This window comes from Coturnix japonica, chromosome 8 (assembly GCF_054131305.1).
Source record: "Coturnix japonica strain WE chromosome 8, WE-NBRP24, whole genome shotgun sequence".
NCBI lineage: Eukaryota > Metazoa > Chordata > Aves > Galliformes > Phasianidae > Coturnix > Coturnix japonica.
In genome coordinates this window covers 9,805,958-9,818,446 of record NC_140670.1, presented here as the reverse complement: position 1 = coordinate 9,818,446, position 12,489 = coordinate 9,805,958, and the positions used below count along the sequence as shown (strand labels likewise).

Genomic DNA, 12,489 nt, shown 5'->3' with positions numbered 1-12,489 from the left:
TTTTTGTTGAGAAAAAAAGAAAAATAATAGCAAAATCTAAATAAAATATATGATGTGCTCTGTGAATGTTGCTGTGAAAGCAATATCTCTTATTTATTTCCATGGAAACTACAAAAAGTTCAAAGAGCACAATGACACTGTTCAATAGAGAAAATTCTCAGCTGCAATACATTATTTTCAATTTAGTCACCAGCTTTAGGTATGCATTTTTGCCAGACATGAACAAGAGCCTGCTGGTCAAAAATGTGCACCAGTGGAGGTGACCACTGTCACTGTTGCCACTGCAGAAATGCACCACCCACTGCCTTGCTGTGCTCATATTCACTGTTTGACATCTGTAACTGTTTAGCAAGTGGTGAATGTCAGTGGGTGCCATTTTTTTCTACATAGAGGAATTCACTTCCACACCTTTGCTTCATCTGCATTTCCATGTCTGACACCATTGTGTCAGACTGCCCCTCTACTGTCACACAGCAACAAAATGCAAGGGAATACTGTCAGGAAGGTTCAACCTCTACTTCTGTACCAACACCAACCACCTGTGACATTGTCAGCCAACCTCATAAAATAGGAGGCTTTGCTTTCACAGCAGCACTCATAAAGAATACCTAAGTATTCTTTAAATGTTAAGATCACATTTAAAAACATTTAAATTTTAAAATCACAAAAACATTATTTCTCAAGTTTATGATACTTGAAATTTTTAAGGTTGCTTACAGTTTTTTCCTTTTCATTCTGAACAATCGGAAAAATAAATTTGGTTCAACCCGTTTTTATCCTGTGTTTCCTTTACATGCCTTTTTAGGTTGCTTAGAATACTTAATCAGAGTATATGAAATATGCTCTTTATTAATGTAGTTCTAGTCCACATAATGTAGAGTATGTTTCAGAGAGGTGCCTAACCTATTTAGGGATGTATGATGTAAATGATTTTTGATGGCTCTGGACCATGATTAAGTCATGGGTCCAACAGAACTGGTTTTTTTTGTTTGTTTTTTTTTTTAAATATAGTCTTTTGCTTCAGAACTCTAGAACCAACAAGGCTGGAATCATGGATCTGAGGGAATTAACTAGTCAGATACAGGAAAAATGTCAAAGTAATTGTTTGATAACTTTCTGGCAGTGTAAGTGAAATACCAGTGTAAGTGAAATGTGATTATGCTTTACTAGATCTATACATTTTAGAATTTGAATTATGTCTTTTTGTATTTTTAATGTGTGCAATTGATGGCAGTGTTAAGCACCTGTCTTAAAAATGGGTACCTGTTTCTTCTGGAATGGAGCCTTCTGATGTCTTATGTCTATAATAAACTTTATCCCTGAATTTGCTTGTAGTTGTGAATGAAAGGATAGAAAGCATGATGTTATTCTTAGTAGAAACCAACGCAGAGGTTCTGTTTCACGAGGAAACATCTCTATTGAATATTCCTGTATTTCTATGTTCATATATTAATATATTCCTATTGAATGCTATGTAAGTTAATACCTATCCCTTCCCTTCCAGTTTCTTCTGTGTTGCCAGCCTCTAAGTGATGGGAAGAAGTATTTGAACTTTTGTTGCAAATGAGTATGAACTATATTTGTTTGAGGAGCTGTGTATGATGGATTTTCTGGCTGCGCTCTCTCTTTACTCATTGTATTTGTGTTTGGTATCTTTTGTTTTGTTTAAAGGGTGAAGGGAGATGCAGCATTACCAGTGTGTTAAACAAAGTAATGCCAACTAACTAGAAATTTTTGTTTTCTGTTTGGTTTGATAAAACAAGGGTCAGCTTCCATGGTATGTCCAAGTGACATACTTGTTATTTTGTATGTTAAAGATCTTTAAGTAGTTTTGTTTCAGTTCAGATGGAAACAATCTGCAAACAGATTGTGAAATAGGTGAATAGGAGTTTCAACTTTGAGTGAGGTCCTTGGGGGATACCACTGTTGAAATCAGTGGCAAAATTTTATGTGCATTGCCATCTACACCTTTTTAAGGCTCTCTTGCTCTTAAGTATAACTACCAACAGCTTACGTGCACGCCAAGTGCATTTTTATCACTCTGATGTGCTCCTGCTTATAGCCAACCATGTTACTATGATGATGCTTTTATAAATAGCATTTTAATAAATGTGACTGTCTGCTTGCCAGAAACAAAATTTAGAGGTTTTATCCTTTTTGTGCTCACTGAATTTTGTTTTTATCTGTTGTTTTCTTATTTTGTTTGTATGTTTGTTTTTTAATAGTGATTCCGGAGTTCATTAGTCAAGTAAATATTGCATTGGAGAGCTTAAGCAAGAATACATTACATCTGTTTGATGATAACCAATTTGTGGATGTTTCTAAGAAGGTTTATGATACAATTCATAACATCAGATGCTCAGTCATGATGATTCGGGTAAGTTTTTGATTTGTTCATTTAAAATTCATCCATAAGATAATTGAGGACATAAGCACATTTTGTGAGGTGAGGACTATGTATGATATCTGCTAAGTCCTACAAATCATATTCAGATTTAACCAATTTGGAGATTTTGTGCTGTGAAGGGGCATGATTGTGACTCAGGGAGATGGAATCCTCTTGTGTGGAAAACAAGGTTGCCAAATCAGAATGTTGTGGGAAACTGTGTTGGTTTTTTTCTCCTTTAAAAGTATTTGTGTATATTGAGTTGATGAAAGCATCAACTCAGTTTGCTGCTTCTCTAAACTGTGGGTGTTTTGATATTAGTTCAAGCAGGAAATGTTTCTGTTCCAAAGGACGTTTTTGGTGATGTGTTTTCACAATCAGTTACTTTAAAGGATGAAATTTATCTGCTAATTGGGGAATTAAAAACCTTTCTTCAGGAAAAGATGTTTACAACAGGTACTTTCAGAATCAAGCAGGAAAGATGAACATCTGTCAGGTCATGTTTAGGCAATGAGAACCACTGGTATTACAGTATGCTTCACTGGTAGAGTTTTGAATGTTTTCATCTTCCCTGTAAGGGAGCAGTCAGTCTTTGGAAATGAAAGAGCAGGTTCAACTCACTGAAGAGCTGATGTTTGCCTCCTTCACACTTCAGGTATTCTGGTAGGTGGTCTCAGCTACTTCTTGTGGTCAGACTATGAATGGTATCAGTATGCAGGTGTTACTTGTTGGCTTTAATTCTAGTCCACTCAGGACTTGGATTGATTTTAGGGTGAAGCTCTGTGCCTCAGACACGTGAAAGTTAGTGGCATATCCTTTCCTTGCAAACTAAACAGCAATGCAATGTCTGGGACAACAGGATGGTTGTTGTATTCTTTCTCCTGGCCTCCTTTAATTCTGTGAGTCCTACTCAGGGAAAACTGAATGCTGGCATATGTGATACAAAAAGTTCTTATTGGTGAAGTTTAATGAGTCTTCCCTTCCTTATTTGTTGGTGGAGATCTCTGTGCTTATCTCAAGCTCAGGGTGGCCAGCTCACAGGCTTGTACTCATTCACAGTGTTCCTGCACTTTATAGAAGGTTCTTGCTCATAGCAGTAGTTCATGTGGGATGGATTTATTTGACAAAACAAATCAGAGAAATGGATACTCCATAAGATGGGACAATCTGTTCCTGTTTCAGTGGCCATAGCCAGAGAAACTTTGTTGTAATGTGACTCTTTTTTAGATCAGTTAAGCTTTGTTTAATACCCACGTTGTTCATGCCATCAAACTGTATGACTTGGACTGTTGTTTCATTTTAAAATTTTATTTTATTTTCAATGTGATATTTTTTTTCTCTGTTTTTGTTTGTTTGTTTGTTTTTTGTAAGATCTGAATCTTCCATATGTCCAATCTTCTTGAGTTTGAGCTCCTTATAATCTGATTATGACTAAGTCCTCCTTTACAGAGATTTTCATTTGGGGTAAATGATCTAAGGTTTGTGACAAACTTCCACAGCTCCTGTGAAGACACAGACACTCCTCTGTAGGTTACTCTGAGTGTATATTCTCACAATCCTCTATGATGTGTATATCTATTTGAACAGTCACTCAAAAAAGAGAAAGCTGTTATGTCCCCTCATTTTCTGGGCATTAGGGGAAAATAACTTGCTCTGAGGAGACTGTACGTATGCATACTACATAAAAAGCATGTGGGAGTGTGCTTTGTAGGTGCATACTAAATCTATAAAATCATAAATAATTGCACAGCACCTAAATGGGCAGTAGTAGTATGAAGATTTCTTACCAGGTCTGTCCTCCACTTCTGCTTTGCAATGGTAATTTGACAAGGCAAAAAAATTCCAAAGTATCAGAAATTATGTTGTTGGCTGAAATTGGAGCTATGGGTAGCAAAGAGCAGATACTTCTCCTGTGTGAGACAGTTATGGCCAGTTGGGATAGCAACAGGCATTCACCTTTATTGAAATCCCCGTTATCCTAAATGATAGATGTGTATGGGCGTATGAAAGCAATGTGGCTTCAAGTGTATTCAACTGTATTTGGATGGATTCAGCGTCAACAGTTGCAAAGTCATGACAAAAGCTCATGAGATGAAAATAAAAGGAGTTTAATTCATTAAAAAGGACATGTGCAGCTTTCTACTTAATGAGTGCCATTTTTCAGAAACTGTCAGGAGAGGGTTTTTTGAGGTTTAGTGAAATGATAGTCAGCTACGCCTACATCCCTTGGAGATACTGACTGCCAGCATGGAAAGAGAGCTGAGATAACCCTGGCATTTATTTATTTATTTATTTTGAGCACAGATATATTTGCATTCCTTATTAGAAACGTTCCAGGCAATGTCAGCTTCATTTCAGCCTGGTTGTAAGAAGCTTTAGTAAATCTGATGGTTATTCAGACCTACACTGCATGCGCAGCAGCCAAGGTGGGGAAATAAAAGCATTCTGTGGCCAAATTTTATAGGGCCTCACTGATACTGTGCCAAAGAACAATGCTTGGCTGATCACAGGGGATTTCAAGACTAAATCAAGGAAAGAAATTGTTGATCAAAATATAATTTGGAAATGTAAATTAACGAGGATGCTGATTCGCAGGGGGAGATTTTTCAGCATCAAAGTAAAAGCAGAAACTCACCAGATCAGATCCTCAGGAAGCATTTTGAACATGTAATTACACAGATTGAATGTTTTTTATAATATTATTCCTAACTGTCAAATGTTGCCAAATACTGTTATTACTGCAAATTATCAGATATGCTTTTCAAGGTCCAAGCCTAACCATAGATACATAAAATATTAATTCCTGTCCTACAGGTATAATGTGCAGAACACTTGAGAGCAAATAAATACTTGATGGTGTGCTGCACAGATGAGTTCTAATAGATATGCCTCTGGAACTGCAGAATACATCCTTTAAGATGCCTTCCATTGTTTCTCTTGCAAGGATGATGAATTCCTCCATTGGTAGCTGTTAATTTGAAATTATCAGCTATTTGATCCAGGGTGCATAGCTGCATGTGCTTATTAGTATCCCGCATGCCTTGTGTTTTTTTTCCTTGATTCTTTAAGTGTTGGATTTTTGTTGAATTGTAAAGGCACTCGTAGCTTGATTTTTGCACACTAACTTCTAGATAGTGTATTAATCAGTATATTGCTTCTATGGCAGTAGATTGGGGCAAATAAGAGAATTTAGCCATGTGAAATATATGTTTGAAAGGCAAAAGAAACAGGTTGATAGTCTTTGAGATAGTAAGTATGAAATGTTGCGTAATGTTAAATATGTTGCTTGTTTAAAAAAACAAAACAACAAAACAATGAGCTTCTATGTGAAAATGTAGTTTGTTGAACAATACAAGACAGATGGACTAAGTAGCACCTTTATATCCCATTAGGATATTGAGTGCAATAGAGAGGTAGTAACGTACAAATATATAATAAGTGCAAGTAGTTGAAGTGGTGATGAAGTCATCCTAACACAAATAGATAAACAGGAGTGGAAAAGAATTCTCCAAGTTTTGAATTTCATGGAATTCTTTGGTTTTATCAGAAGATGACTGCTGGGAGTTTTACAGATAGAAAAAGGAAGGCAAAATGTTCATGCACACTATGTTTGCTTTTAATAATCGCTGTTCATGGACACCGTGAATGAGTGAACTCATATTACTGGATTTTATGAGAGGGTAGGACATTTTTTTTTGAGATTGCAGTTCTTGTCTAATACAGTATTTCCCTCATTTTAACACATTTCTTATATTTTCTGCTGAATGTGTACTGAATGTGCTATTTCCTTCGGAATTCCAGTATAGTGGTTAGAGATTCCTTCAGAGTTTGAGTGTTTCTTTTGCAGACTGTACCTTCATTACAATTGATCAGCTATTCTCTGTGCCATGTTCATCATTATTGTCCCTCCCACCCTAAGAACAGGCATTTTGGTTTTGTGTCGTACCTACATAATTCTGTTTCAAATAGATCTCACTATTCCCACCTCTCATCTTTCTGTTTCTTTGGCTAATCAGTCTTTCACTGGAGATTTTAATGTCATTTGTAAAATCAAATTTATTCTGGTATTTACCTTTTTTAATGGTAAATATTCAGGTATTGTCTTTTTTAATGTTTTGGCTCCATCAGAATACCCTTGAGATGAACTCCATTTTTCTTCTTCCTTTGATTGCAAGTACTGGGTAGTATTTCACTCCTTTTTAAATAAATGTAAGAGAGTTCACTGATAACAGAGGTTGTGAACTCTTTAGTCCAGTTGCTCTCTCTCATCATGGCAGAATTTGGTTTTATGTATCCAGCAGAGCTGCGAGAATATTCAGAACATAGACCTTTTGGAAAGGAAAATGGCAGATGATGAAAATCTCTTTCAGACATTTAATGTCTCTATTAAATTGTACCCTTGCTTTTATTAATGACAGGATTATCCTCCACATGCAGGATTTTCTTCCCTTTTTTTACTTCCGTAGTTGGAATGAATTAGATCCTGCCATGTGCATGCAATAGCACATATGAATTGAACCTCTATTTAAAAGGTAGAGAAAATAAAGTAGGGAAACTAATTAGAAAAACATGTTTACTGCAGTCCTACTGCTGTTTGTTTTTCAAAGAGAGCTGAGAGACCTCATAGGGAGGAAAGACAAATAAGAGCTTATATAAACCAAATAAACTTCATTATTATTTGTCTGAAATTTATGAATCATGCTGACTCATTACTAAGAAATATTGGGAAACTTGTTGAATGCTTATTTCTTAATTTTTTTTTCTGTCTTACACCAGCTGCAGAAGAGGAAGAATTTGTACAGTAGCAATTAGCAAGGCAGGTAGGCCTGCAGCTCTCATCACCTTCTGTCATTCCTGACCTAATTAGGTTGGAGCTGACCTTTCTTTCCCTCAGCTCCTTGTCAGCTTTCCCAGCTGAGAGAGATTTTCTTGTATATTTTTGCTTGTGCTCCCTTACACATTAGGCTTCTGATATAGATGTAGTCAGTACGTCAGTACTTGTTGCCTTTTTTTTTTTTTTTTTTTTCCTATAACTGTACCAGGAAAGGATTTTCTACACTTGTTATTTAAGAAAAGATGTACTTTGCATTGGTTGTTACCAAGCAGATGTTTTATTACCCTACTTTCTTCAAAATGGTGTTTTTCTTGCTTATTCTATCAGTGCTGTTATCCAAAGATTGGTGTATCTTGATGCACTGTGACTGAAGAAGGATGTAATATCTGGTGTCATTTAAAAATGATCCCAGAAATGTCAGTTGTCTGATAATGACTGTTAATACAGACACTTCAGTCTAGCAGAGGGCCTCCTCAGTTTTCTTCTGCTTTAAGGCTTGATCAGTTTGTTGAGCTTGCTAGTGGGATTATTAAGATTAGTGAAGGAAGTATTTGTGAACATGCTTGGAGTCATTCCCCTTCCTTTCCACATACAATTATGTGCAGAGCTACCAAAAATGGGCTGTCAAAATTGTAGCACATCCACTGCTCTTTCCAACATATCTTCTGTCAAAAATAGCACACGTCTCTTAACCAGACTGTAAGTCTTACTGTGCTCCACCTAGAGCAGCTAGGAAACTACCTGTATCAAAGCAAAGAGTGGCACTGACAATGTGAACTTGCATAAGATGTATCTGTGTGTGATCTATAAGTCAGTCTTTCATTCCAGGAATCAATAATAGGCATGTTTCAGTATGTGTTTCAATAATTTTGTTGCTGTAGAGTTTTGAGTTGAAAGCACGTAGTGTTGAACAGAAAATAAATTCAACCTAAGAAGTCTAATTAACCTGTCCCATACATACTGATTTTTTCCATTGTATAGTAGTAATGAATCATTACTATTTCTGATGGAGTGGAATTGAGGCAGAACTGTGACAATTCCACTTTTTATACCTTATATCTTGAGAGTGTCTGAAGATGACATGCCCACTGTTGTCAAAGGTACTATTATAGAAAATTTTCTAATTGCAGTGCACTGTAAGCACACATACCAGGAGGGAATGAGACATACATAGCACATCTTAAGAATAAGATACAGATCTACATCAGGGGTGAATTGTGACCTTGCTTGTTTGTTAGCTTGTTTGTTTTCATTCCATGTGTAAGCAGTCTGTGAGTTTACCCGAAGAGACATCTCTTCTGTTACTGATTTAACTATTTTAGTTCCACACTTCTGTCTGTTGGGAGGCAGAATAGATTCATGGCTGGCAGATTATGACAAAATTGTGTACTAGATGATGTAATGATTAATTTCTCGGGCAAATGGTTTTTATATTTTTGGATGGTTTTTTAGCTTTTTTGTGTCCTGTTTATGTTAAACTTTTTTGGGTGCTTTTTTTTTTTCTACACAGTAGAAACCATGTTGTTATTATGGATTCAGCTAATCTAACACTTTCAGAGCAGAAAGTTCCCATCTGATATGTCTAAGAACTAATCTTACAGAAAGAGTTGCTGAAGTCTTCATTTAACTTTCTGGTATTTAGCATCCTTATCCTTTGTTTTTTATTATTTGTTTTTTAATATAATTTCAAGCTTTTCTTTCCATACGGAAAAAGCAAAGAAGTAATGTCTTATTTTCATCTGCAGATCACTCCATATTTGTTTAATTACCCCCTATTTTGTTTACTGTGTTTAATCTGCTTGCCTACTTATGTATCTAAAAGCAAAGTGTCTAGCGTTGTTATGCTTAGAGCATTGTTCTTCAGGATTCACAAAACATGCAGCAATATGTAGTTACAAGACTCTCTGTAAGGTAGAGTGGATTGGCTAAAGCCTGGTAATTGGTAGATTGACTTAAGGCTATGTGGACACCTGCTCTGTTCTGGGAATTGTATCCTGAGTAGTTTGTGTTACTTGGGAATGTTCCATTTCTGTTTAGAAACCTTGTTTATTTGGTTTCATTATCAGGAAAATGAGGTGAGTTTAAACCTCTTACAGCTAGATCAAATATGCATGCTGTTAAGTAAAACATTCTTGCAGCTTCCTTTCCCATCCCCATGATTTGATTTGCTGGCATCTCTAGACAGGATCCCCAACATGGAAATAACCATCATGGGGAAAATTAAATCCAAACTCTGTCCCATATAGGTTTCATTTTGTATGTTAAATTTTCTACATATGCATTTTCAAGAAATGTATGTTATTTACCCCAGAATATACTTGGGAGTCATCTCATATAAGAAATACTTCCTTGTTTATATTATACATGTTTATTAGCACCATAAACTCAGTCATAGTTATTATGACTTTACCTTGCATATATCCTATGAGAATGCTCTGTACTACAAGTTTGGAACATAGTCTCATGCATTTCAATTTAACATGCTGTCATTCTATTAAATGCTAATCTCCATTTAGTACCAGGTCAGTCTGTATTTCCAAATAAATAAGGCTGATTTGTATTTTCTGGAAAGCTACTATAAACAGCATTTTGCCTGTATTTCAGGTTTATGTACCACATAAAATACACTCAAGGGTCTTATTTTCTGCCACCTTCATTAGTTTAAAGCCTTTAATATCTTCCACAAATCAAGTGACCATTACGGTTCTCTATGCAGTAGTATTGGTGTTCTTGATGCGTAATAGAGCAAAAAGCTGCACAGCAGCAAATCTGTGAATAAATCCCTCTCTCTGTCTTATCTTGAAAGTTTCATCTCATTGTCTTCAACTTGTGAGCAAGCTGTTCCCCTGGGAAAATGTCTGCAATTTGGAGTTGTTTCAAATTGCCATGGATATCTGTTCTTTGGAGTTAGTGTGATTTCACAATTATTTTCAAAACTTTGTTTGTTAGTAGAAGAAAAAACAAAACACCACAACAGATTAAATTATTGATTTTAGAAACAGGTGGTGTGTTTTTATCCCGGATAAGAGGAAGGAGGTATAAGAAGAAAAAGTGGATGCTCAGCCTTTTAATCTCAAATGTGTTAGAATGGAAGCCAAAGCACAAATACCTTTTTCTTTCACTCAACGCAGGAAGGTTCTTCTCTCTGCATTTTTTGGTCCCTTTTGCTTAAACCATTGACTTAGAGTGAGCAGTATTGTTAAGGTTTTATTGATTTTTTTGAACAAATAAATTGAATAGAAACTGTCTGGCATCTGTTCTTCTATATTCCTGCACTTTCGAACTACTGAATTGTAACCTTTCAGCTTGTTGTACATCCTTCAGCTGCTGCCCCTGCACCTACATTCCAGCCATTTGCATAGTTTTGCTGCCTTCTGATTTCAAAAAGGTCATTGTTATTTGAAGAATTAGAATATGTCATGACTTATAGGTAAAATAATAGAAAAAATATTAATCCAGTTTTTCAGTTAAAAAAATAATAAAATCAACAACTAGAATAGGAATGATGCTCATTTTCAGTATTTTCTACATTGGGTCATCTCTCTCAATTCCTTTATTTTGTAGGGAATTTTCTGATTTTAGATTTTGGTTCTTTTAAGTATAAAATGAGTAGTAGATAAATGGTAGAAAAATCATCCCATCACCCCTGTATGTTCAATTCCTACATTTTTCCAGTTACATTCATATACTACATTATTTGCACAGACGTAAGTTATCTTGTGTATAAGAATGTCAAAATCAGATGTACCCTTCTGAGCAAGAACATGAATAATTTTCATTGTGTTTTCTGTACATGTTGTCTTATGTCTCAGGAATGACCTCTTTGTCTACCTGAGTGTATTAGTGTATGGTATGAAAGCATATGATATTGTCATGCTCTGTCATGCCAGTGGTATCCATATGGGTCTGACTGAGGGGTTTTTTTTCCCCAGGAAAGTAGCATGTTACGTACATGTGCCATTCTGCTGTCTCTAGCTTTGATTAAGTAGAAGGAAGTAATTAAAAGGAGAACTGGAAACACACCACTTTGATATTTACCGCATTTCTGCCATTAGTTATCATCTGATAACATGGATTACTTTTTCTTCATTGTTCAGAATTCCATTTTGCAGTTGAAATACTAAGTCACTGCTTGAACCAGGTGACTGAGCACCTTGTGGGAAGGCAGGGCCAACCCAGGGGAGCTCAGGTGCAAGCAGTGGACCTGAGGGGACTGGAAGGAGGTAGAGCCAGGATCCAGCCCTTCCAAGGCCTCATCGAAGGGTTGGCAGTGGAGGCAAGGGTATCTCACTGGAGATCCCTGCCTACCTGGGGCCTTCCAAAGGTAAACAGTTTTTCTTCATTTATTTCTGCATTCACACCTGCTGCGTATGAGCATGTTCTCATTTGCTGTACCAAAGACTTTACCACCCTGCTGTTACTGCTGTACTTTCCTTCACATCATAGTGTTACACATATTATCACAGAGTCACGGTATCATAGGAGTTGGAAAGGTACTGGGGGATCATCTAGTGCACTCCACCTGGTAAAGAAGATTCCGTACAGTAGGTTGCACAAGAAACTGTCCAGGCATCTTTTGAATATCTCCAGAGAAGGAGACTCTACAACCTCTCTGGGTAGCCTGTTCCAGTGCTTTGTCACCTCACTGTACTGTTCTTCCTCATTTGTGTATGAAATTTCCTGTGTTCCAGTTTTTGCACATTGCCCTTTGTCCTGTCACTGCATATCACAGAAAAGAGCCTGGCCTCATCTATGTGACTCCCACACTTTTGATATTTATAAACCCAGATCTCGCAGCCTTTCCCTGTACAGGAGATGCTCCAGGCTCCTAATCATCTTTATGGCCCTTCAAACGATGCCATCTAGAAGATCACTGTCTTTCTTGAACTGAGGAGCTCAGAACCAGATGCAGTGTTCCAGATGTGGTCTGACCAGGGCAGAGTAGGAGAATTATGTCCCCCAAAGCGTTGACTGTGCTCTTTTTAATGCATCCTGGGATACCATTGGCCTTCTTGGCTGTATGAGCACAGTGCTGGATCACAGCCAGAAGTTATTACTCAGTTACTCATTAGGTCCTCGCTGATCTGCCTCTCAACTGAACTAGTGCCATTCTTTCAACTTGTCTTCATGTGTATAGTTCTCTAGTCCTCTCACTATCAGGCAGTCCTCTGCTGGACGCTGCTTTTTTAATGTCTGTCTTGTACTGAGGGGCTGCAAAAGGGAGAAAAAAAAATATTCCAGGTGTGTCTTTACAAGTGATGAGTAGAGT

General features: G+C 36.8%; 1 protein-coding gene across 5 annotated transcripts in view; it reads left to right on the top strand.

Moving 5' to 3' along the window:
- The window catches only part of CTNNA3 (catenin alpha 3), a 376,683-nt gene that overhangs the window by 302,074 nt on the left and 62,120 nt on the right, over positions 1-12,489 (top strand). For all 5 annotated transcript variants that reach the window (XM_085554028.1, XM_015866262.3, XM_085554027.1 and 2 more), the window contains one exon: positions 2,226-2,377. In XM_085554028.1, coding sequence (XP_085410154.1) covers positions 2,226-2,377 — 152 coding nt within the window. The remainder of the gene's footprint in view (positions 1-2,225; positions 2,378-12,489) is intronic.